General features: G+C 36.5%; 1 protein-coding gene across 1 annotated transcript in view; it reads right to left on the bottom strand.

Annotated features, from left to right (window-relative positions):
- The window catches only part of PEX5L (peroxisomal biogenesis factor 5 like), a 183,460-nt gene that overhangs the window by 91,184 nt on the left and 69,746 nt on the right, over positions 1-22,530 (bottom strand). Inside the window, exons 3-4 of the mRNA XM_074190995.1 lie at positions 12,092-12,203; positions 440-634 (exon numbers count right to left, since the gene is read on the bottom strand). Of these exons, the coding sequence (XP_074047096.1) occupies positions 440-634; positions 12,092-12,203 (307 nt within the window). The remainder of the gene's footprint in view (positions 1-439; positions 635-12,091; positions 12,204-22,530) is intronic.

Genomic DNA, 22,530 nt, shown 5'->3' on the forward strand with positions numbered 1-22,530 from the left:
TGGCCTGTGGTATCTTTATTTAAAACCCAACTTTATTTATAACTCAATATACTCAGATAATTCTTTGACTCTACATATGAGGTTGCCAGTCACTAGTTTATCTGTCTCTCAACCCATCTTATAAAGGATGAGTGAAATCAGCTCAGTCATACACAGCTGGCTTGCTCTTCTTACCTTGGCTCTTGTTTTTAGATTATTTATGTAGCTTCTCCCTTGTTGCTGCAATGTTAAGCCATGTGAGGCCCATATGGCTGAGGAGCTGTTATCCTCCTTAGCACTGACTAGGAGGGCCCATCTGTAGGGTGCACTGCTCTGGGGGCCGTGTGAATCAAGTGAAGCAAACATGGTCTGTTTAGCAGTACGGCTGAATATGGTGGCAGCCAAATCCACAGCTATAGGCCCAGCTGCCTCTGTAGCACATGAATGTGATTAACCTTACCTAAATCTAACGATGATGTCTCTGGGATTCTCAGGGGCTGTCCTCTCTGCTCAGCATCCGTGCTGATAAGGTCAGAGCCATCAGCCTTCTTCTTGTGGCTTGAGGCCTTTGGCGTAGCCTCTAGTTTCTTGGTTTTGTTTTGGGTTTGTGACACAGGGTCACTCAGGTCCAAGAGATCCAAACCTGTAGATAATACTGTCAAGAGACATTAGATGTTAAGTTAAATCAATTTATTGTTATTAAACTGTACTTGCTGCTAGGTCCCACTTATTGCTATTAAAATCATTTATAGTATTTTCTTTTCCACAAAGGCTTCTGTTGACTCAGCATTATTGACTTTGAATCCATAATATATATTATAGATTAATTATATAATGTTAATTAATATTATTGTATTAATTTTACACCAAATTAGTTGACCTTACATTTAATGATCTCAAAAAATTAAAAAGATTGTATTTCTCTGACAGGGAGATACCAGATACAAGTGAACAGAGTGTCTAGTGTCTACTTCTCAGGAAGACCTGAATCCGATTCTTACCTCCTACATCTATTGGCTGGGTTATTAAACAATAAGACCTCTCAATGTCCTGGAACTCTTTAAGATGAAGCTGAAGAGCAGTGGCTGATCTACAAAAGGAGTTCCTTGCACTGATAAAATCATAGTTCCACTCCAAAAGACTCCCTCCAACCAAAATGATTTAGGACTCATAAGTCATTTGAGAAATATTCTAGTGTTTGATATGACAGAAAACAATTAAAACACAGTCAGATGTAAGCTCACCATTTCTGAAGATCCAAAAGAAATGAAAAAGTAATAAATTTCAACCTGAGTTATATTTACTTCCCCCCCTTAATATCACTACACTCTGTTCTTTTATAGAATACTATTTTAGGATGCAGTTTTCTTATCTCTCACTGAGGGTTATGTTCTCAAAGGGATATGGTAAAGATTTAGTTTATAGGAGTCCCACAGAATTTAATTATCTAAGAACAATTTCCCCTTTCACTCTTCTAAGAAATAATATGCAATACAATACCGAGCTGGCATACAAGTTATCCAACATAATAAAATCTACTTATAAGTTGGAAGGGACCTTTGAGGTCATAGTCTCATTTCCTCCTCAGTAGAAGAATTCCCTTTACAATTAGGAAACAGTTTCATATAATGGAAAGATACTAGAAATTATCATCAAAAAGGTTAAAATTCTCTGCTTACATATTACCAGTGTGACCTTGAACTTAGCACATCTGGTTCTTAATTTCATAATCTAAAAAATGAAGGGGGTTGGACTAGATAGAGTGGCTGTCCAATTTTTGATTTATGATTGGATTTTACTGAGGATTGCCTTCATCCACTATTTACATACTTTTAGACAAAGGGAATTATTAGATTGTAAACCCTTCAAGGTCAGAGACAGAATTGAATGATTTTAACTTCTCTTTGTAACAGTTTCCTTTTTTTTGCACAAAAAGGGATTTAGATTTAACCTCTGAGACCCTTTCCAGTTGGATCCTTAGTTTCCTTTTTTTTTTTCTGTTTAGATAGGGTTAGCTACACTGGAGGACCAGGAAAATACCATCTTTTACTATACATATGAAAGCTTCTAACTCTTTAAGTACAAGTCTATTTGAAGTTATGACATTGATAATATACTCTTTTGTATGAACAATTCTTATTTATCAAAAGGCAACCCAGAATTTTAATGATTCTGGTCAGGTCCTGTTCATGCCACAGCTAGTTGCATTGTCTTTAGTATTGGTTGCTACATTTTGGGAAGGGTATGCATAAATTCTAAAGGGTCCAGAGGAGGGTGATGAGAAATGTGAGGGTACTGAAGACCATGCATATGAGGACTGATGGAAGTAGAAATATTTAACTTGAAGAAAAGAAGGCTGAGGCAGATTACAAAATTCACGTAGGAAGGATGAGACTTGTTCTTAGGAGGCAGGAAGTTCCTAGGGAGGATAATAGTAAAAGTGGAACAGAAGTTCAGAAGGGAAGGCATAGGGGAAGCTAGGTGGCACAGTGGATAGAGCACCGGCTCTGGAGTCAGGAGAACCTACGTTCAAATCTGGCCTCTTAAATAAATAAAAGTTTTTTTAAAAAAAGAAAGGAAGACATAGGCTGATGGTCAGTCAGTTGCACCTACTATTTTAGGCACTGGCTGAGGATACAAAAAAAGGTAAAAACTTTGGAGGAAAGTCACAAAGATTAAGCACTGAGCAAAGTTTCTTGTAGAAGGTAGGACTTCAGCTGAGCTTTATAGGAAGCCAGGGAAATTGGAGAGGGAACTGAAGAAGGAAAGCATTTGAGAAACTGGGGATAGTCTGTGAAAATGCTCATTGGAGAGAGGGGGGCTTAGAACGGGATAGGTTAGGTTAGTTCCAAACTATCTTGTTTGAGACACCACATTTTTAGTTTTGTTTTTTTTTGCAAGGAAAATGGGGTTAAGTGGCTTGCCTAAGGCCACACAGCTAGGCAATTATTAAGTGTCTGAGGCCTTATTTGAACTCAGGTACTTCTGACTCCAGGATTGGTGCTCTATCCACTGCACCACCTAGCCACCCCAGAGACACCACATTTTTAGAAGAGATGGTAAAAAGTTCATGGTGAAAACTCTGTAAGATATGAGTAAAGAGGAAATACTTAAGGAACAAGTTATATATATATATATATATATATATATATTTATATATATATATATATATATATATATGCAATGTAAATGTTTTATGTGTATATATAAAATGCATATTATATGTAAATATAATGTAAATATCATATATATATTTATAACATCATCCAGTATATAAATCTATATATCAGTCTTTCTATATGGCCCTGTATCTATATGTATACATGCATATATTTTGTTAAGTTCTTTCTAAGTTGTATCCAACTCTCCATGAGCCAATCTGGGGTTTTCTTGACAAAGATAGCAGAGTGGTTTATCATTTCCGTCTTCTCATTTTATAGATGAGGAAACTGAGGCAAACAGGATTAAGCAACTTGTCTAGAGTCAAATGGTTAGATAGTATTTGAGGCCAGATTTGAACTCATAAAGATGAGTCTCCCTGATTCCAAGGTCAGTATTCTGTTCACTATGCCACCATATGTGGTGGCAGACACATTTCATACTCTTCAGAATCAGTGAAAATTTCAGAAGAATTCTGATGATACCCAGCATACTGGTGGGATTTCTAGATCTAAGGAAGTACAGTGGAAGACCACTAGCCCTGGAGACAGATGACCTGGATTCCACCTTGGGCAAGTCACTTATAATGAGAATTTTTTCATATCCAAGTTGGACTAGATGATACTGAGATTCTATACAATTCTCAGATTCTAGGATTCTTTTAATGTCCCTGGATCGGTTTCCTCCATTATAAAATGAAGAGATTGAACTCAATAGTATCTGAGGTCTCTTTTTTGCTTGAGATCTTTGATAAGTGGGGGGGATACATGGTTTGCACAGACTCACAATGTCTCATTTTAGATGAAAAGCTACAGAACACTGATATGAAATATTCTTTCAAGACAGCTGGGAATTAGTCACTTACCCCTGGCATCCAGTAGTGGCGAATTATATTGAAATTAGTCTACTTGAGTACTGGAAATACATGTGTCATGGAATAATAATTTGGGAATATTAAATTAATATTTTAGTTCAGTTCTCATCATTCAGGCAGGTTAAAAAGTAAAAAGAGGAGGAAAAAGAAGAAAATGAGAGCTGAGTCAATCTGAAAAGGGGATTTATTAAAAAAAATCTCTTTCTTCCCCTCACCAGCATATCTCACTCTTCTTGGTTGCTAGTCCTTACTCCCTTTGCCCTCCGTTTTCTTCCAAGAAAATGGGAAACTCAAAGTCACGCAGTCCAAAGAGCTTATTTGTTACCCAGCTGATGAAGGAGGAAGGAAGGCTCAGTGATTAAATAGGAATTTGAAAGAAGCCCCAGTGATACTGATTTCCAAAGCTAGTAGGCAAGATTCATTCTCTCACTCTCTCCAGGCAGGAGAAATGATGCTCAAGATACTTTGTAAGGGGGGGGGGGGTCAGTTCCTTTGGTTAGGATCTCATATATGAGTTTGATGGCCATAGGTATTATCAAAGACTCTCTACCTTGTCAGAGAAGATAATTGTGTTTTTAATTTAATTTCTAATATGATTACTGGCCTAGCTTTGCTTTCCATCAAGGACACAAAAATTGTGATTTAAAATTCTTACATTTATCATTAATCAAGCATTTTTTTGGCAATGCAATGGGGTTAAGTGGCTTGCCCAAGGCCACACAGCTAGGTAATTATTAAGTGTCTGAGGTCAGATTTGAACACATGTCCTGATTCCTGGGCTGGCGCTCTATCCACTGTACCACCTGGCCGACTCAACAAGCATTTATTAAATGCTGACTATGTTCTAGAAATGTGGTAAGCAATTGGGATTCAAAGAGAAATAGAAATCACTTTCACTCTTCAAGAAGAGAGAAAAGCATTTTTAAATTTCTTTCTCTTTAGGCATATAATTAAGACTGGATCATAGAATTGGTTTAGACCTGGAAAGGACTTTAGAGGCCAGGGTCTACAACTCTCTCATTTTACAAATGAAGAAACTGAGCCAGAGCTGTTCAATGACTTACTCAAGGTCATCAAACAAGCAAGAATCTAAGGTGCTATTTCAACTTAGAGCTTCTTACTCCAAGTCTGTGCCTTATTCACTACCCCTGTGCTGAATCAATTCCTCTTTGGCATCAAAATCTACATTTACATTTAAATGGACATATATGTGTGCACGTCTATATTTCTTGGATATAGAGTTGCTGTGCAACATTGGTAAAGAAAGGAAACTTGGAAAACTCTTTATTCATGCCATATGCAGCTCTATATTTAAAATGATAGTTTGTTTGGTTGGATGAATTTAAGCTTCTAAAGCATAGTCACCGATAGAAAATAATCCCCCTTAGGTCATGCACTGCTTTCTCTTAGATTTGGGTTTAGCACAAGGCCTAGAATATTGTTGAATTGAACTGAAAAGAACTGAACTGAATTCAGTTTTTTGGACAAGGGTGGTAACCTTGGCAAATGGCTCATTTTTTCCCCTCTTTCTTCCCTCTGTTTCTCTATTGTTAGTGTCTTTTCTCTGAGACTACCACCCATTTACATGTATATATCCTATAAACATCATTATATCTGTACCTATATACATTTATATGCATCTCTCTCTATATATATATCTCCAATATTCTTGCCTTTTTTGGATCCTTAACACTTTAAAATATTTTTTTTGGTGGGGCAATGGGGTTAAATGACTTGCCCAAGGTCACATGGCTAGTATCAAATGTCTGAGGCAAGATTTGAACTCAGCTCCACATGACTTCAGGACCAGTGTTCTAGTCACTGTACCACCTAGCTGCCCCTGCATCACACTTAATGCACTATTAGCTACATTTTTATTATGTCATTTCTATCATGTCTAAATGTTTATGACTCCATTTATGACTTTCTTGGCAAAGATACTGGAGTGATTTGCATTTTCTATTCTAGCTCATTTTAGAAATGAGGAAACTGAGACAAAAAGGGTATACAGTGACTTGACTAGGATCTCACAATAAATGTCTGAAGTTAGATTTGAACTGCCAGGCTAACACTGGAACTACTTTGCATTTAATTTCTTATAATTATTCCCTATATAGTTAACAAGATATTCCTTGTTAAAGTCCCCATTGCAATGCAAGTTTGTAGAGAGTAAAGAAAGCTTCATTCTTTGGACTTGCATCCCTAGGTGTAACACAGTGACTGGCACATAACAGACATAAATGCTTGTTAATTTGTATTTTTATAATTTTACTTAAGGATCAAAAGAAATTTCAATGAGGGGGCCCAGTGGTGGAGTAGATAGATTAGTCCTGGAGTCATGAAGACTTGAGATCAAATGCTACTAGCTGTATGATCCTGGGCAAATCACTCATCTTCCTTTGTCCTCAGTTTTCTCATCTGTTAAATGAGGTTTTTGTAGGGATTAAATGAGATAGCAGTGTATATCACTGGCCTTGGAGTCACAAGGATGAGAGTTTGAAGCCAGCTTGATGGTTACTAGTTGTGTGACCTTGGGCAAGACACTTGACCCTGATAGCCACTCATCCAGGGCCACCTCCAGTCCTGATTTATATTTGGCCACTGGACCCAGATGGTTCTGGAGGAGAAAGTAAGGCCGATGACTTCGCATAGGCCCCCTCATTCAAATCCAATTCATGTGCTTTTCATGGCATCACCTCCCTGATGCTGCGGTCTTCTTCCAGAACAAAGGACAAAACCATCATTAGATGAGATAGTACAAGTAAAATACTTTGCAAAACTTAAAGCCTTCCACAAAGGAAGAAACAGGCCTCATTAATACTTCAAGATTAAATTAATTCAAGACCTCATCCTAGATGACCTTTGAATGTTTGACCTCCTGAAAGGTAGCTTGATGGACTATGGTCAGCCCCATAAGGAATTACCAATACTTCTAATATCATTAAAAATAAAGTCAGGTGGATGAGTGCTTTTAAATTTGTTTTTAGTATTTACTTCATTTTTTTTCCAGTTAAGCAATTATTTTCACTTTCTCTCACATTTGTCTCCCAATGAAAAGAAAAGCAAAACCTTCTTAAAGATGCTTATTGTAGGCCTGAGGACAATTTAAAGAAATGCACAGAGATGAGAAATGGGACACTGAAGTTCTCCTTTGAGACTCCTTCCAGCTCTAGGACCATGAAGCAATATACAGATGGTTAGATAAAAACTGTCTAGAAAACAAGTATGTAATGTTTTTTAAGAAACTGACTTGATTATGAGACAAGACATTATTTATTTTCATTACTTATTCCCCTTTTCTAGATTTAAGCTTTTCTGGTTTTCTAGCTTTGGGACAAACTTCACACTGACACTAAGATCTGTGGTCATTTTGGGCCATTGAGCCATGGTTCCCTTTTTGCTATGACTCTGCCTTCCAATTTAAACCTTTAACCATTCCTTTGACATCAACTCTTATTTCCCCCAAACCCCCACAAAAAAACAAAAAACTTCAATGACTTGATAGCACAGAACAGCCTTTTGTTTCATTAAATAATAAACACCCCCTCCCTTCCTATTTGCTTGGTGATTGTGTATCCAAGACAACTCATCTGTAAAGTGAGCTGGAGAAGGAAATGGCAAAGCACTACAGTATCTCTGCCAAGAAAACCCCAAATAGGGATCAGGAAGAGTCAGCCATGACTGAAATTATTGAATGACAACAACAAAAAGTTAAATACAAGATAGTTTGGGAAAGAGGGCACTAGCCTTTGAGAGTACCAAGAAAATCCTCATGTAGAACATGGTATTTGAGCTGGCATTTTGAAAGAAGGGAAAGTCACTATGTTTTATTAGTTGAGATTTCCTTTATCCCAAGGTATGGACACTAAAAATTACCAGAATGAAATAGAACCATTTGGGCAGCTCTACTTTGATCTAATGGTCAAATGAAGCATTAAAGTTTCAATAATATGTATTTTCCTAATGATAAATTTGATTTTAATTTCCTTTGGCCAAATTATATTAGCTCTCTCTTGGATGACATGCAATTTACCGTTCACTGTTCACTGTTCACTGTTGAGATAAAGAAAAGACCACAATGAACTGGGAACAATATGGAGAAAAGTGAAAACTTAGTTTTTCTTCCAAGCAGAAAATAGCTATTTTTAAAATGAAAATTAGTAAAGGAGCCACCATTTTTGTTTGTCCTTGTAATTTTAAGTGCCTTTTATATTATGTTTATGTTTTTATGCTCCAGACGAACTATATTAATCAGTGTTGGGTTTTCTTCTTTTTGGACTCTTGAGAAATTAATTTGTCTTGAGAGGTTGCATTTGAAGTAAAACATTTGCCTTCTAAATTGCAAACATGAGGCTTTTTACTGTGAAGAGCCCACAAATAAGATGTATTCCAAAGGTGAAGCTGAGAACACTAAAGACAGAAGTCCTCAAACACCTTCATTTAAATAGAGACTCCTTAGAAGTGTATATCCACATGCATTCTTTGTATTCTTAATTGCCCCCAAAATGATATATTTTCTTTGTTTTCTGCAAATTCTTTTGGGTTTTTTAATTGAGTTTTTTTGAAGAGAATATTTAAAAATATAGAAAGACCCTTTTCTCAAAGGTTGTTACATCAAACTTTTCACTCTTCCCAAGGGTATCCTTCTAAGAGTGAGTTGGACAGAGGTCTAACTAGAATGGAGTGACTGAGCTTAGCCTTAGTGCTAAATTTTGAGAGTATCAATGGTTTTTTTGGTAAATCACCAAAAAAACTAAGAAAAACCAATACCCAGATGTATTTTTTTTGGGGGGGGTAGGTTTGCTATTTCATTGTTATGGGGAAGCTCTAACACAACAGACTGGCAACTGTCCTTTAACTTATATAGTCCTAGAGTATGGATGTTCCATTTTTTTAGCTCCTCTGGGTCACATCACCAAGAAATATAATTTAATATTAATTTATTATAGGCCCCATATAGAATTTAATATTTATGGCTACAATGTAACCCATGTTACCACTATGTATAATAAAATGTAAAATGCCTCATGAATAGTCTTTCAGGGCTCTTGCAACCCTCAGACTACAGGTTGAATATACCTGACTATCCTGGGCAATAGAGAAATTAAATGACTGGTCTATGGTCACATAATATGTTTCAGAGGCAGGACTTGAATGCTGGGGTCCATGGCCATTTCTCTATCCATTAAGTAACATGTAGTCACTAAGAAATGTCGGTTAAAATAGGAAGCTATCAGACAATGTACTTACATTTCCTGGACTACCTGCCTCAAGGGAATTCTCTGGCCTAGCCCTGCTCTGCTCCATTCTCACCTAGCCTGGAGGGGTCCCTTGCTTTCTGCTATTTCTGTTCTGTTTTGATTTGAGAAGTCAATTTGAAGACACTTGCCCTGGTTCTGTGTAGGTGGTTTTTCCCTTGTCCTGCTCTTTCCAAGTTTAAAAATAGCCAGTTCCACCTCTAGGTTTCTCTGCAATGTCAGCAGGGGTTAGAAAGAGCAGAAAGTTCTGAGATCCAGGCTTAAGAAGAAACTGTCTCCTGTAGAGCTCTCTGTTTTACGGTCTTAAAGAAACCAAGACTACTTTCTTATTGAATACTGTAATAAGCAATGCAAGCTTAATAAATAAATTCAAGGTAATGAGCATGAAATGTATCTTCAAATAATCTTTTTAAAGTGATGATGTCATTCGAGGAGGAAAGAAATGGGTACAAAAATAGGTATAAGGTCCTTAGGAAGTGGGAATTGAGCCTCATTTGGAGAATAGCCACAGCAGTGAAAACAAAAAGCATTATCTGTTGACTTCCTACTTTAACTAGGGCCATCTAGGTGGAACAGTGGATCTGGAATTAGAAAGCCCCAAGTTAAAGACCCTTCTGTCACTTAATGGCTGTGTAACCCTGGGCACAGGATTTAATTTCAATTTCCTCTACAGTCAATATGGAGATAATTATAGTAGTTCCAGGGTTGTTGTAAGGATCATATGTGAAAATATTTGTAAAGTATTTATTTCATTACTTCCCTCCTGAGCTTGGTTATTTTTCTGCTGCTGAAGAGATGTGAGTTCTTTTGTTGCCCCTTGAATTCTTTTTAAATTTTATTTATTTAAGGCAATAGAGTTAAGTGACTTGCCCAAAGTCACAAAGCTAAGCAATTATTAAGTGTCTGAGGCCAAGTTTGAACTCAGGACCTCCTGACTCCAGGGCCAGTGCTCTAATCACTGCTCTGCCTAAATGCTCCTGTCCCTTAAATTTTAATACTGTGGAACAAAGTCTGGATGGCCATAACTTTATTTTGACTCTCCAAAATGTATGTTGTTGGTTTAAGTCAACTTGAATGAATTATATGCCATCATAAAAGCAAGGTATGTCTGCATGGATTCTGTTTAAAGAGGTAGTGATTATTTTTGTAGGTTCTCAGGATGGATGTGAAGAATGAAGAGAAAATTCTGGTACCTTCCCATAGCTCATATATAGTTCAGAAATAAAGAATCTGAGTCCACCATATGGTCTATATGCATGTTGCAGCCAAGGACAGATACACTGCCACTTTTCTTAATTGATAAGATTTAGGAACAGATCATTGGTGTGAGGAACTTCCAGATGAGTGAATCCTCCTTATTAACACATGTTGACCTGTTCTCTGCAATAGAAGAGATTGCTCAGAGTCCTGGGGAAGTTGAGACTTGCCCAGGAAAGCCCAGGCAGTACATGTCAGGGCAGGCCTTAAACCAAGTCTTCTTTGTTTTGAGGTTAGCTCTCCACCCACCATGCTACATTGTCTCTCTTCATTATGGGATCCAAAAAAAAATCTGATTTGAAAGATGAGGCAACTGATGAAGAAATATTGAATCGACTTGAAAAGGAAGGCATTAGAAATGAGTTTTGTTTGACTTTCTAGTGTAATATTTTCTCAGTACATTTTTTGACTTTTGCTTTCTAGCATCCATTGTTAGAGTTTTTTCTTATAGGGTAGATTTCTCAGTCTACTAAGAAGCTTGATAAAAGCATGCAAATTTATAAGACTGATAGAAAATGCATGGAAATGATTTATGGGATATGTGTACAAATCTTCCTTTTTTATTTAGCAACTCTAAATAATGCACAACCAAAATCACATCTGTGCTTTTAATCAAAACATTTTTCTTATTCTTTCTCGAAGATGTCCCTCTAGTTTTATGAATTTTTCTCTTCACCTTGATAAAACATGTAAGTAAATTTTATCTGTTGGTGATGAAGTTATAAAGATATAATTATTGTTTAAATTAAAATCAAGTTTGTTAATTTCTGGTGGATTTATTAAAATTTGTGATGAGTGATGTGTGTATGTTTGTATGTGCAAAGGAAATTAAATATGCTTAAATATTTATCATCTCATCAAATCTTATTTCAATTATCTTAAAGGAACTACCCATATTATTTTATTTTATGATAATTTCTTTTCTATAAAATATGGTTGGAGACAAATGGGCCATCACATTAGCTGGAACAATCTTTTGTTATGAAGAGATCTTCAAATGATATCTAGTGTAGCCCTCCCCTCCTTACCCCTCTCCCCTATCTTGTGATTTTATCAGAACAGAAACTCCTGGTAGGGAAACTCCTTTGGCTGATTTATGGTGATTTGTCCAAAACATTGTCTTAGAGAGTTTCTGGGGGTATTGAGAAGTTAAATGACTTGGCCAAGGTCACACAATCAGAGAAAGGACTTTGAACCTGAGTCTTCCTTCCTTTAATACAGTAAGCTCTTTATCTGCAACACACCATTTCTCACCCAGGATGAGATTATAGACATAAATATAGATATGAATGTGTGAAGAAAAATAAAATTTCTCAAGCATGTTGACTTCTTCCATTAAACTGGTCTGGGTACATAAATTACAGTTTGTTGTACCATGAAAACTACTTTGTGGGTTTATATCTAACAGCACATATGGCATTACAAAGCTTTGTTTGCTTGGAAATAATCTTCTCCCTTTTTTTGGAAGCAAAAGTGTAAGTGCACCATGGAAAGAAAATCTGAATTTCATGACTGTCCAAATTAATTCTATTTGAGATCTAATGAGAACAAGAAAATGAATTACCTGCTGTATTTGATGTTACTGGTCTGGCAATGGCTTCTGCTTTGGTTTCACAGAGAAAGTCATCGATGGAAGGACTTAGGAGGGGTCTACTTTCTTGTTGTTCATTCACCAGCTGAGAACAAATGAATACAGGTATCAGAAAACTTGATTTAGCAGCAGAACCAGACTAATTACAATGCAGCCTTGCAACAAAATGGGAATAGCAAACCTACCAAAAAAAATAAACAAACAAAAAAATGAACCTTCCAGTACTATCAAGTTCTTCCTGTCACTTCCCCTTCAAAGCTGTTGCCTTTAATTTAAAAACTTTTAATTTAAGCCCCCCCCCCAACACCCATTCTGAAGAGACCTTTGCATCATTTTCTATTGTCAAAATGCCATTGGGACTCTTTTTCAGCCTTTATTATTATTAGTCACTTCTTGATTTCTCACAGGTAAACCAAGAAAATCACTCACACTGAGTAGCAGGAATGGCTTCTGTTTCACAGTATACATTTGCTAATGAAGAGGGTCCAGTCATAATGTATATTTGTATTCCTGTGTGCTCCTGAGACATCCTAGCACACATACATGTATTTACAAGTGCATATACTCCCTTTTAGTTAAATATATAAATACCCTAAGTTTCTTTTTTATTGTCTTGTGTTGAATGAAATCACCACTTCATCATGGTGTGATTGTAAAGGATCTCAGTTGTAAAGGTGTTTTGTGTAATAGTTCTGTCCCTAAAAATCTGATGTACCAATGAAACTTCAGTCAATTATATTCCTTCTTGTTTTCCATTCTATTGGCAATGATCCTGCCATTGATTTCTTATTAATCGATAACTGGCAGAAGATTCATAATACTTTGTAAATAGATTGTGTCTATACTCTTGGGGGGGGAGTTACTTTCACTTTTGTCTCTATCTGTATTGTCTAAAATAGTGCCTGGCATACAGCAGGAACTTAATAAACATTTGTGGGATTTAACCGAGCACTTCAGTTTGAAGTTGCTCCATTTAACTCTTCCCTGCCTTCTGTATGGCTATCTTTGGTTAATGATCTGGAAGCAAACATGGAAGTTTACAAGGGAAGTCATTTAAAGGAATCCTTTGGGAAACCCATTTGGAAACTGAACTCTTCCTATGTGATACATCTACTCACTCTATAATTTATTTTCTTAGTAAGATTGGATTATTGATATTTTTGTTGACTTATTAATATGATCTTGTATTTCTTTTTTGTTACTAGGGGAGGGAGAACATTAAACTAAGGAATAAATATATATTTCACATATATTTAGGAAGCTAAAATAGAAATATATGTTTTAGCTTCTAAAGCAGTTAACAAAAGTAGTTTCTCAAGTCCAGGGATATTGCCTTGCTTCCGTTTTGTTTTTCTCTGGCAGGGTTACACAGGTGGGGTAATATAGATCTGATAGGTGCTAATGACTCCTCAAACAATTACAGATATTTTTCTAAATAAGTAAAAGGGAAGGAAGTATTTAATGTTTAATTAGAGTATATGAACTCTGTAAGGCTTAGAACCGAGCTTGGCACTTTAGTGGGTGCTAAATGACGACTTTGTAGTTGCTTGAATTATTGGTTGCTTGGATACTTAGTTGGTTATTGATCATATCAGAGACTCACTTAATTTGATTCATCTGTATCATGAGGTTCTACCTCCCTGGTGAATCTTTTTCAGCAGATAAGGTGGGTCATTGGTATTTGCAGTCTGCAATCTGATAATGATGAATGTGAGGCTTTGTTGACCTTTTGGCACCTTGGACAGCTCTCTTGGCTACCAAGTTCTAAATAGGTCATATATGACTTGTGGCAAGGGAGGATCTTCTCTCACAATTAAAATCCTTGTAGTCCTGGTTAAGAGTGAATTTTCAAGAATTCTCTCCCCTTTGAGAGTTTAAGCCTCATTTGAGAATATTTTTTTCATTTCTCCAATTGTTTTTATGTGTCTTTGGTATCAAGGTCCCTCAGTAATGTTGAAATAACATTCTATGGGTGTTCCTATACACCAAAAAGGGATTGAGTTCTAGCATTCCTAGGGCCCTCATTATCTGTTTCTGCCTGAAACAAATTTGAATGTTTTGGGGCTATACATTCATGCTTTAGAAAAATACTAACTGAATTTAGCAGAGTGGGCTAGACTGAATTTCTGAGTGTCTGTAATAATTATATTTGCTCATATAAAATTCACCATTATTAACTTGAAATAGAATTGGAATGTCTTGTATTAGATTTTCTAGAAAATTAAAAATTGTCCCTTTCCTCAACATTCCCAGTGGGTTGTGCTCCTTGAGAGATGTGTGGTATAGTGGAAAGACTGCTACTAGAGGAACTGGGTTCCAATCCTTGCTCCATCATTCTACCTGGGTGACATTTGACAAGTTAGCCAATCTCATCTGTAAAATCATTGAAGCTGATCTCAAGTCCTTTAAGATTCCTTCATATTCTGAACCCTTGATCCTAGGATCCAAAATATACAATGATCACTGCTCAAACTTTTGATGGTTGCTTTCTCTCTATCCCTGAGAATTCCAAATAAAATTAGATGCTGATGGAGTTATCTCTTTTGAGATTGTCAGCTTCATGGTGGGAGTCATATTTTATCTTATGAAAGGTTCATTGCTACCTATACAAGATTTAAAGTTGAGTCAGGAAGCATTAGTAGTTGAAGAAGGGCTCCATTATTATGGTACTTCACTGTGCTTGTGAAAGAGAAATGTATAGCAATTATCAAAGAGAATCTCTTAAAGTCAAGAATTGATTCACCTTTTCCCTTGGATCTCTAGTTTTGGCTTTTGTTATTTCCAGCACTGGACTTTAAGCTTCATTTTAAAATCTCACATTCTGCAAGAGATTTTCCTACTCTCCTCAATTGTCAATGTCATATTACCTTTCAGATAACCTCATGTATAATTTTGTTTATAGGATAGTGTGTATCTCTTCAAAAATGAAGGACAAGAGACAACCACAGGAGGCCTAGGAGATCAAATGCTGGACCTAGAATCATAAAGACATGTGTTCAAATCTGGCTTCAGACACTTACTAGCTGGGTAACCCTGTTTGCCTCAGTTTCCTCATCTGTAAAAATGAGCTGGAGAAGAAAATGACAAACCATTGTCATTGTCAAGAAACCAACAAATCAGGTCACAAAGTGTCAGAAACCACTGAAGAACATGTACTCTGTTTCTTTCGTGTAACTATATGATTACATGTTGTCTCCTCCATTAAAGTATATGATCCATGAGGGAAGACTTGTTTTTAGCCTTTTCTCTGTATTCCTAGTGCCTAGGAAGTACATATAATAATTACTTTATAAATTCTTGATGACTTATGGACTTAGCAAAATTCCTGGCAGTTATTAGTGCTTCATAATGGCTAATTTCAGGGCTTCAGTCATGCCCTTCAGATCTATATTGGACTTATTGACTGAGATATATTCACTAATAAGGGAAATATAATATTTTTACTATAAGCTGTTAATTTAAGAGTTGGACATCTAAACAGGAGAAACTATAGGAGCATAGGCAATGACTATTGGAAACCATTTTTATTTGTTATTATAATTTCATTGAAAGAAGAATAAAAGTAAACAGCCAAAAGCGGTTCAACTCCATTGGCCATAACTTTAGGACATCTTAATATCGTAAGAATACTTGGTAATTTGCATCACTTGACAGGTCTAGAATCTTTTAAATAGGCAATTTAGATTAAATTAAACTGTTCTGCAGAAAAAAAATATCTAAACATTCATTGCTTCCCAAAGCAAGAACTCTTTGTGTTGCCCATAATGATAACCATAAGGAATTGATCTAAATTAACTATATTTTCAGGAAGAGAGCAGAAACCATTTCCTGGGGTGTTAAATTTCTCTAATTTATGCTCAAATATAAGTTATATAGAGCTTACTGTCAAGAACAGATGACAAGAAAATGATATTACTATATAGGGGAGAGAATAATTTTTAAAGGAAAAGAAAAAAAGGCAATGGAATGGTTTACTTTCATAAAAATGTCATTGGAAACAATAAGGAAAAGGGATAGTTTTTCTGCAGAAAACCTGCTTATGGGAGGCAATGGATAAGGCAACTTGGTGGATTGATAGACTATGGGTTTAAAGTCAGGAGAATCTGGGTATAGGTCTTGTCTCTGAAATACACTGGCTACATGACCTTGTGCAAGTCACTTAACATATCAGTCAACTCTGGATTATATGTTGGTGCAGAAATGATGTCAACCTCCTTTCATAGGAGTTTTTTCCCCCCAATCTGAGATCACAGGTCTGGTTCAAAAAGTAAAAGGAGGTAGGGTGGTTAGTTTATATAAAAGCCTCGTGCCTTCTTAATGGGGTAAGTGGGAAGGGAGGAAGAAAAAGAATTTGGAACTCAAGGTTTTGAAAATGAATGTTAAAAATTGTTTTTACATTTAATTGGGGGAAAATGAAGTACTAAATAAACTTCAAAAGAAGAAAAATCTTATGTGGGAAACAAAAGGGAAGTGGAATCGTCTGTCCACATAAAAACATCATTTGGGAAGCAATAACAGTAATTTTTTTGCATAAAAAAATTTTGTATAGGAAACATAAGGCAGTAGGATGGTTTAACTACCTAAAAATCACATAGGAAACAGCCCCCATAGGAAACCAAGGAAGTGGGTAGGTTTCTTGGCAGGTTTAAAGCTTGTAGGCAAATCTGCTGAAAGTGAACAGAAGGGTTTCAGCCTCTTTCCATCTCATTCAAGCAATTTCATTTTCAGTAGAAAGATTGCTTAGTAGCCTATGGCTGTCTATGTGATTGAAGGAAATAGGGCCAGGAAACACAATTAAGAAATGAATTTTTTCATATGAACAATGCTAATTCTAATCCCTTTTATGTTTAAATTATTTATAGGAAAAGAAAGGTTTCTATTAGGTAGTATTTATTTGATTCTTGTAATATAAGTTTCTCTTCACACCCTGGGGACCTCATCTCCCAAGATAGAGTTGACATTCAGGCTGTTCTAAACCCACCACCCCCATCTATCTCCCATCCCTGAATTCCTTAGGCTGACTTTCCTGAACATCCTCCTAAGCAATTTTTGCTTTCTGGGTCAGTGTTTTTTTTTAACCTTCTCCACTTGGAATTGTTTGGTTCAGATAAGACTTTGGAGGCTGAGAAAGGTTTCTGAAACAGGGTGCAAGATCTAGGAAGGAGATGGAAGAAAATAAAAAATGAGACCTGGAAAAATAAATGGCAGTAACCAGGAGTGGAAATGAATGCTTTCATTGGTTAAAAGAGAGAGAAGATGGGGGGGGGGAATATTGTAATTAGATTTGGTACCAAGAGGGATTCTCCAGTCCTTCAGATACTTCCAAGATAAAGGATCTTGCCCTCTCAGGGCATCAGTTTGGACTTGATGGTCTCTAGCATTCCTTCCAGCTCTAAACTTTTGAGCCTATGAATTCCTGGGTCTAGAGCAGGTAGGAGGTAGGTGATACATTACCATAGTAGTATAAGATCGTGCTAATGAGGTCCTGAATCTGGACTGTGGCAGTGAGGCCTATTGCTGACCTGCTCAAAGAATGCTATGGTCAGGTTCTTTGTCTCTCTTTCCTCTTCTGTAAATGAAAGGGTAACATCAGATGACCTCCAGGTTGGGCTAGATGACCTTCCAACTTTATATCAATCTGTATCATAGCCCATGATCAATTCTACCTTCCTGAACTGGATTTCAGATTGGTTCACCTATTGATAATTGTGTGGCTATGTTTAAGTCAACAGTTTTGCAGCAGGGGATGGAGCACATCTGTCACTCATCTCCTTGTTTTACTAAAAAACTCCCTGCTTTCAAAGAAAAGGGACCATAGAACATCAGGAACCATTTTCAAATATAAAGGGGTTGAGGCTTCAAGTTTTTTGGGTTTGTATACATATTTAATGTTAGGAGTTTACAATTTATCTAAATGTTTGTTTTAATTTGAGGACAAAGAGGATCCATAATACCCTGGAAATTTTAGAATGGATCCCAAACCAAAATGCATTCTAAATAATTATATAAGATCCTTCAAGAATAATGGAATGTTTGGGGGTGGCTAGGTGGCACAGTGGCCAGAGCACCGGCCCTGGAGTCAGGAGTACCTGAGTTCAAATCCAGCCTCAGACACTTAATAATTACCTAGCTGTGTGGTCTTGGGCAAGCCACTTAACCCCACTGCCTTTTAAAAACCTAAAAAAAAAAAGAAGAATGGCATGTTCTCATGAACAATGGATAATCATTTAAGTTTCAGCCAAAGGATCTCAATTGGTGTTTAATTTAAGATAGAATATTTCATTTTCATTTCTAAGTAGGTTAGAGAAAAAATATTCTTTTGCTTCCATTGAATTGGAAAAAAAACTGAGTTAAAAAAGACCCACTAAAAGCAGACTGGAAAATGAGGGGTCAATATTTTTTTCCTCCTTTTCTGACAATGCTGATTTTTTAAAGAACCCAGTTAAACAACTTATATTTTTTCCTTACCATGCATGTGAAACAATTAAACATTCTGAAGGTTTTCTTAATTAGTTCCTACATGAATGGAAAGTGCTTAGAACTGTTTTTAACACAGCGTAGGAGTTTGTGTTTGGAAACTCCCCATATGCCTTTTTTGTTTTTTTTTTCTAACATTGTTGATTCAATGCAGGTGTCGCATTCATCATCAATTATGTTCCTGCTTGGAATTCTGCTACTGAGTTATCTGCCTGAAACCAGATGAGCATTGTCGTCATTTAGAAATGCATCTCAAATGAAATCACATGTCAATATACTCATAAGAGATCTAATCAATAGGATGCATTAATCAGTGAACTTCGCAGAAGGTATTTAAGACCTAGCCTAGAAGAATTTCAGAGATTTGAAGGGACCTCAAGCATCATCGGAGTTTCAGATTTTACTTTGATGACTTTAGCAGGGCTATATCTTTGAATCTTGACCTCAGCTCAAGGGGAAGTTAATACCCTGAATGGTTTTGAATGACTCCAATTGGTTCTCTGGTTTTGGAGAGGGCCTACCTGGCCATAAGCTTAAGTAGTAAGTGGCAAGCTCATAGGAAGTATAACAAACATTTCTTGACTGAACTCAGTTCTATTGAGAATACATTAAATATTCTCTGGAGAGTTATGGTGCCTATATACACCAAGGCCATGAGAGGTTTTTATAGGTTACCCAGAATCTTTTCAGCATGGAAGAAAGTAAATTGGCTTATGGATTGTCCTATGCTTTGGATGCAAATGTGAAAACTGAGAAATTCTAGAACTAAGATTTCATTAATACAGGGAATTCAAAGGCAAGGAAATTGCCTTTACCAATGCAGTATAATATCTCATAGTCTCATAGAGTTGCCTAGACCTAGAATATAGAGAACTTAAGTGACTTCCTGGGGCCACATAGTTTTTGGACAAGACTGAAGCCCAGATCTTCCTGATTCTGAAGCAGATTTTCTTCTCATATACCATACAGCCTCTGGAAGTACCAATACTGACCAAAAATACTTCCCTTCTGGTAGATTTGACTTGTGAAAGAGAATTTATATACATACATATATATATATATATATATATATATATATATATATATATATATATGTGTGTGTGTGTGTATAATATATATATATATATATAATATTTTGGGAATTCTAATATAATTTAATTTACTATAACAAATGATTAATATTGATTATAGGAATAGAAACAGGTTTTAGTTAATATACTGGTGAATTGGGACTCCATGGTACTGGAAGAGGGAAGAGTAGGTAGTTGCTAGTGTCTGCTCAGGAAGCTTCTCTCTATTTCTCTGCTTTAAGTACAATGAGGCAGTTGTGGAAGACAGATACAGATGGAGTATATGGAGGGAAAAGGATGGGACTCAAGAATATAAGGAAGTGAATAGATGGTTGGTATATATTCAAAACTGATAGATACTAAGACCGATCTTGGTGTGGAAAGGATTTGAGTTGGACAATAACAGTGGTTGTGGGGAACTATCATTAATTGGCATGAGAAGAATAAGTGAGCACAAGGAAAGAGAAAGAGGGTCTTGGAGACATGGTAAGAATTAGCTTCCTCCTTGTCTCTCCCCAACTCACTACCCTACCATGGTTTCCTTTTGCCTCCAGGTCCATTTATTATGTACTGCTTGGTTTTTAAAAGCCCTTCACAAGCTAACCCCTTTGTATCTTTCCAGTCTTAAACTTTACTCCTTCTGAGTACTCTCTGATCCAGTAATACTGCTATTTCTCTTTTAGTCTATTTTCTAACTCTATCTTTTTGTGGGTTGTCCCCCATGCTTGGAATATTCTCATTCCTTGTCACCTACTCTTTGAGTTTTTCATGATACTGTACTTAATGAAAAAATTATCTATTAAAACTTGATAAACTTTTTTTTTCATTCTTCAAATACCTCATCAAAAGGCAAAGGATCATGGACTTTGAGCTGAAAGAGATCTTCATCTTACAGATAAAGAAAACCAACAGAAATGTTACCAGAGATCATGGAATATTAAGTGACAGAGCTGGGATTTGAACCCCTGTCCTCTTGACTCTTTCTTCCAAACACTTTCTACCATACCACAGTGTCTCTCATTTTGGAAGTAACCTGAAATAGGCTCATTTACAACTATTTCTTCTGGATCTCTGTATCACACAGCCTTTATCTATGTTTCCTTGTGATTTTTGGAATGTGTCAGCCCAGGATCAACAGAACCCTGGTTTGTGTGATGTTCCTGAATCCTTGGTGCTCAGTGCATGCACTCATAAAACATGCCTGGGTAACAATCATGATTTTATAACTCTCTTGGGTGTTCAGAAATTACTGAATTCAGATCCCACATTCAACACTATCTTCAGTTTATCCATTAGACTACAGACAGACTCATGGACAGAAGCTGGAAATGGGAATAAAGCTGAATGATGAGACATAGACTATAGGTTTCATCCCACAGAAACACAGCATGGTAGTACTAGTACTCTAAAGCTTTCTGGTTATAATTTGGTCTGGTGAGTGATCACTGATCAAATGAAGGGCTGTATGTTACATCATCTTAATTTTGAGTGGATCTGGGTGATTTCCCAAGAAACTCAGTGGTATCAGCAAGCAAACTAATTAATTTCTAACCTACTGGTAATTCATGGCATGAAGCATCAGCCCCCTCCCTCCCCTCAGACCATGAACAGAGATGACTCTACACAATGGTGACATGGTCCACTCATCACATTTTCATGAACAAAGACCCTCATTGAGGGGCTCAATGTAGAGACACCAGCACAAAAATGCTTCAAGACACTAGTACATTCATACTGGTAGATCAAGAGAGCAAAAAGATGATATGGGACAAAGATTGGATGCTATGGTCACCATGGGAAGTACTCACTTTTTCAGATCATCCTGCTTCTTTATTTACTTATTTTTTGGCTGGTGTACACCAATTGTGCATAGCAGAGAAGAGTCCACGTAGGTGTATCAAGTAATAAAAGTGTGCATTCAACTGAGAAGTAACTGGATAACAGCTGTCACTGAATCAATTTGTTTAAAAAAAAAACTAGCACAACAGGTGCCCAAAATGTTTATGAATAGGTGCTCTTGTGCTGCCAATTCATAAACGAGACAGCGTGCAGCAAGAATAGGATGCATGAAAAAAAGCAATCTAGAACCCTCATGCAGCAATGCTTTAAACAATTGGCAAAAACATTTAACAATGATAGACAGACATTCAAGGAGAAAATTGACATACACTTTTTCTTAAATTCAAGAACAGGGCAATCATTATTTCGGATAATATTTTTTCAAGATTGTGGGAAGAGTAGTCACTTTGGAAATTTAAAAAGGATGACTGGAAACCATATAATTGTTTGAGAAAAAAACCCTGTTCAGGCAAAAGAGAAGGGGAGGTGTTGATCAGAGCATGTTCTTAATTGTGGTGTATGGGGACCAGTTATGTTGCTGCAGAATAGAATTAGTAGCAATGTGCTGATCTACATAGACTGTGGATCATGGATATCTGGGATCCCCAATGTATCTATCAGTCCCTGCCTTTCATGTTTCAGGCTCATGAGCAACTGGGAATGAAACTAGCTAGATATTTTGGCTGAAATGATTCTGCAAAGGTCATATAGACTCAGAGTAACTCTGCCAGGCATCTAACGGATGCAAAATGGAAAGTGGGTGGAATAACTAGAATCTGGAGAAGTTGATAAATACCAAGAAACTGCATCAACTTGTTCTGTGCGTCACTGGAATGAAGCTTCTCTATTTTATAGATTAAAATACACACACACACACACACACACACACACACACACACACACACACACAAACACTCTCAATCTAACAGCTCTGAAAATATAAAATTTAGCCAAAGCTCCTTGGAACTCCTTAACATTTTTTCTCAACCAATTTGGATATAATTTGTCATTATAATTTTCATTACT

The sequence above is a fragment of the Macrotis lagotis genome, chromosome 6 (genome assembly GCF_037893015.1).
Source record: "Macrotis lagotis isolate mMagLag1 chromosome 6, bilby.v1.9.chrom.fasta, whole genome shotgun sequence".
Lineage (NCBI taxonomy): Eukaryota > Metazoa > Chordata > Mammalia > Peramelemorphia > Peramelidae > Macrotis > Macrotis lagotis.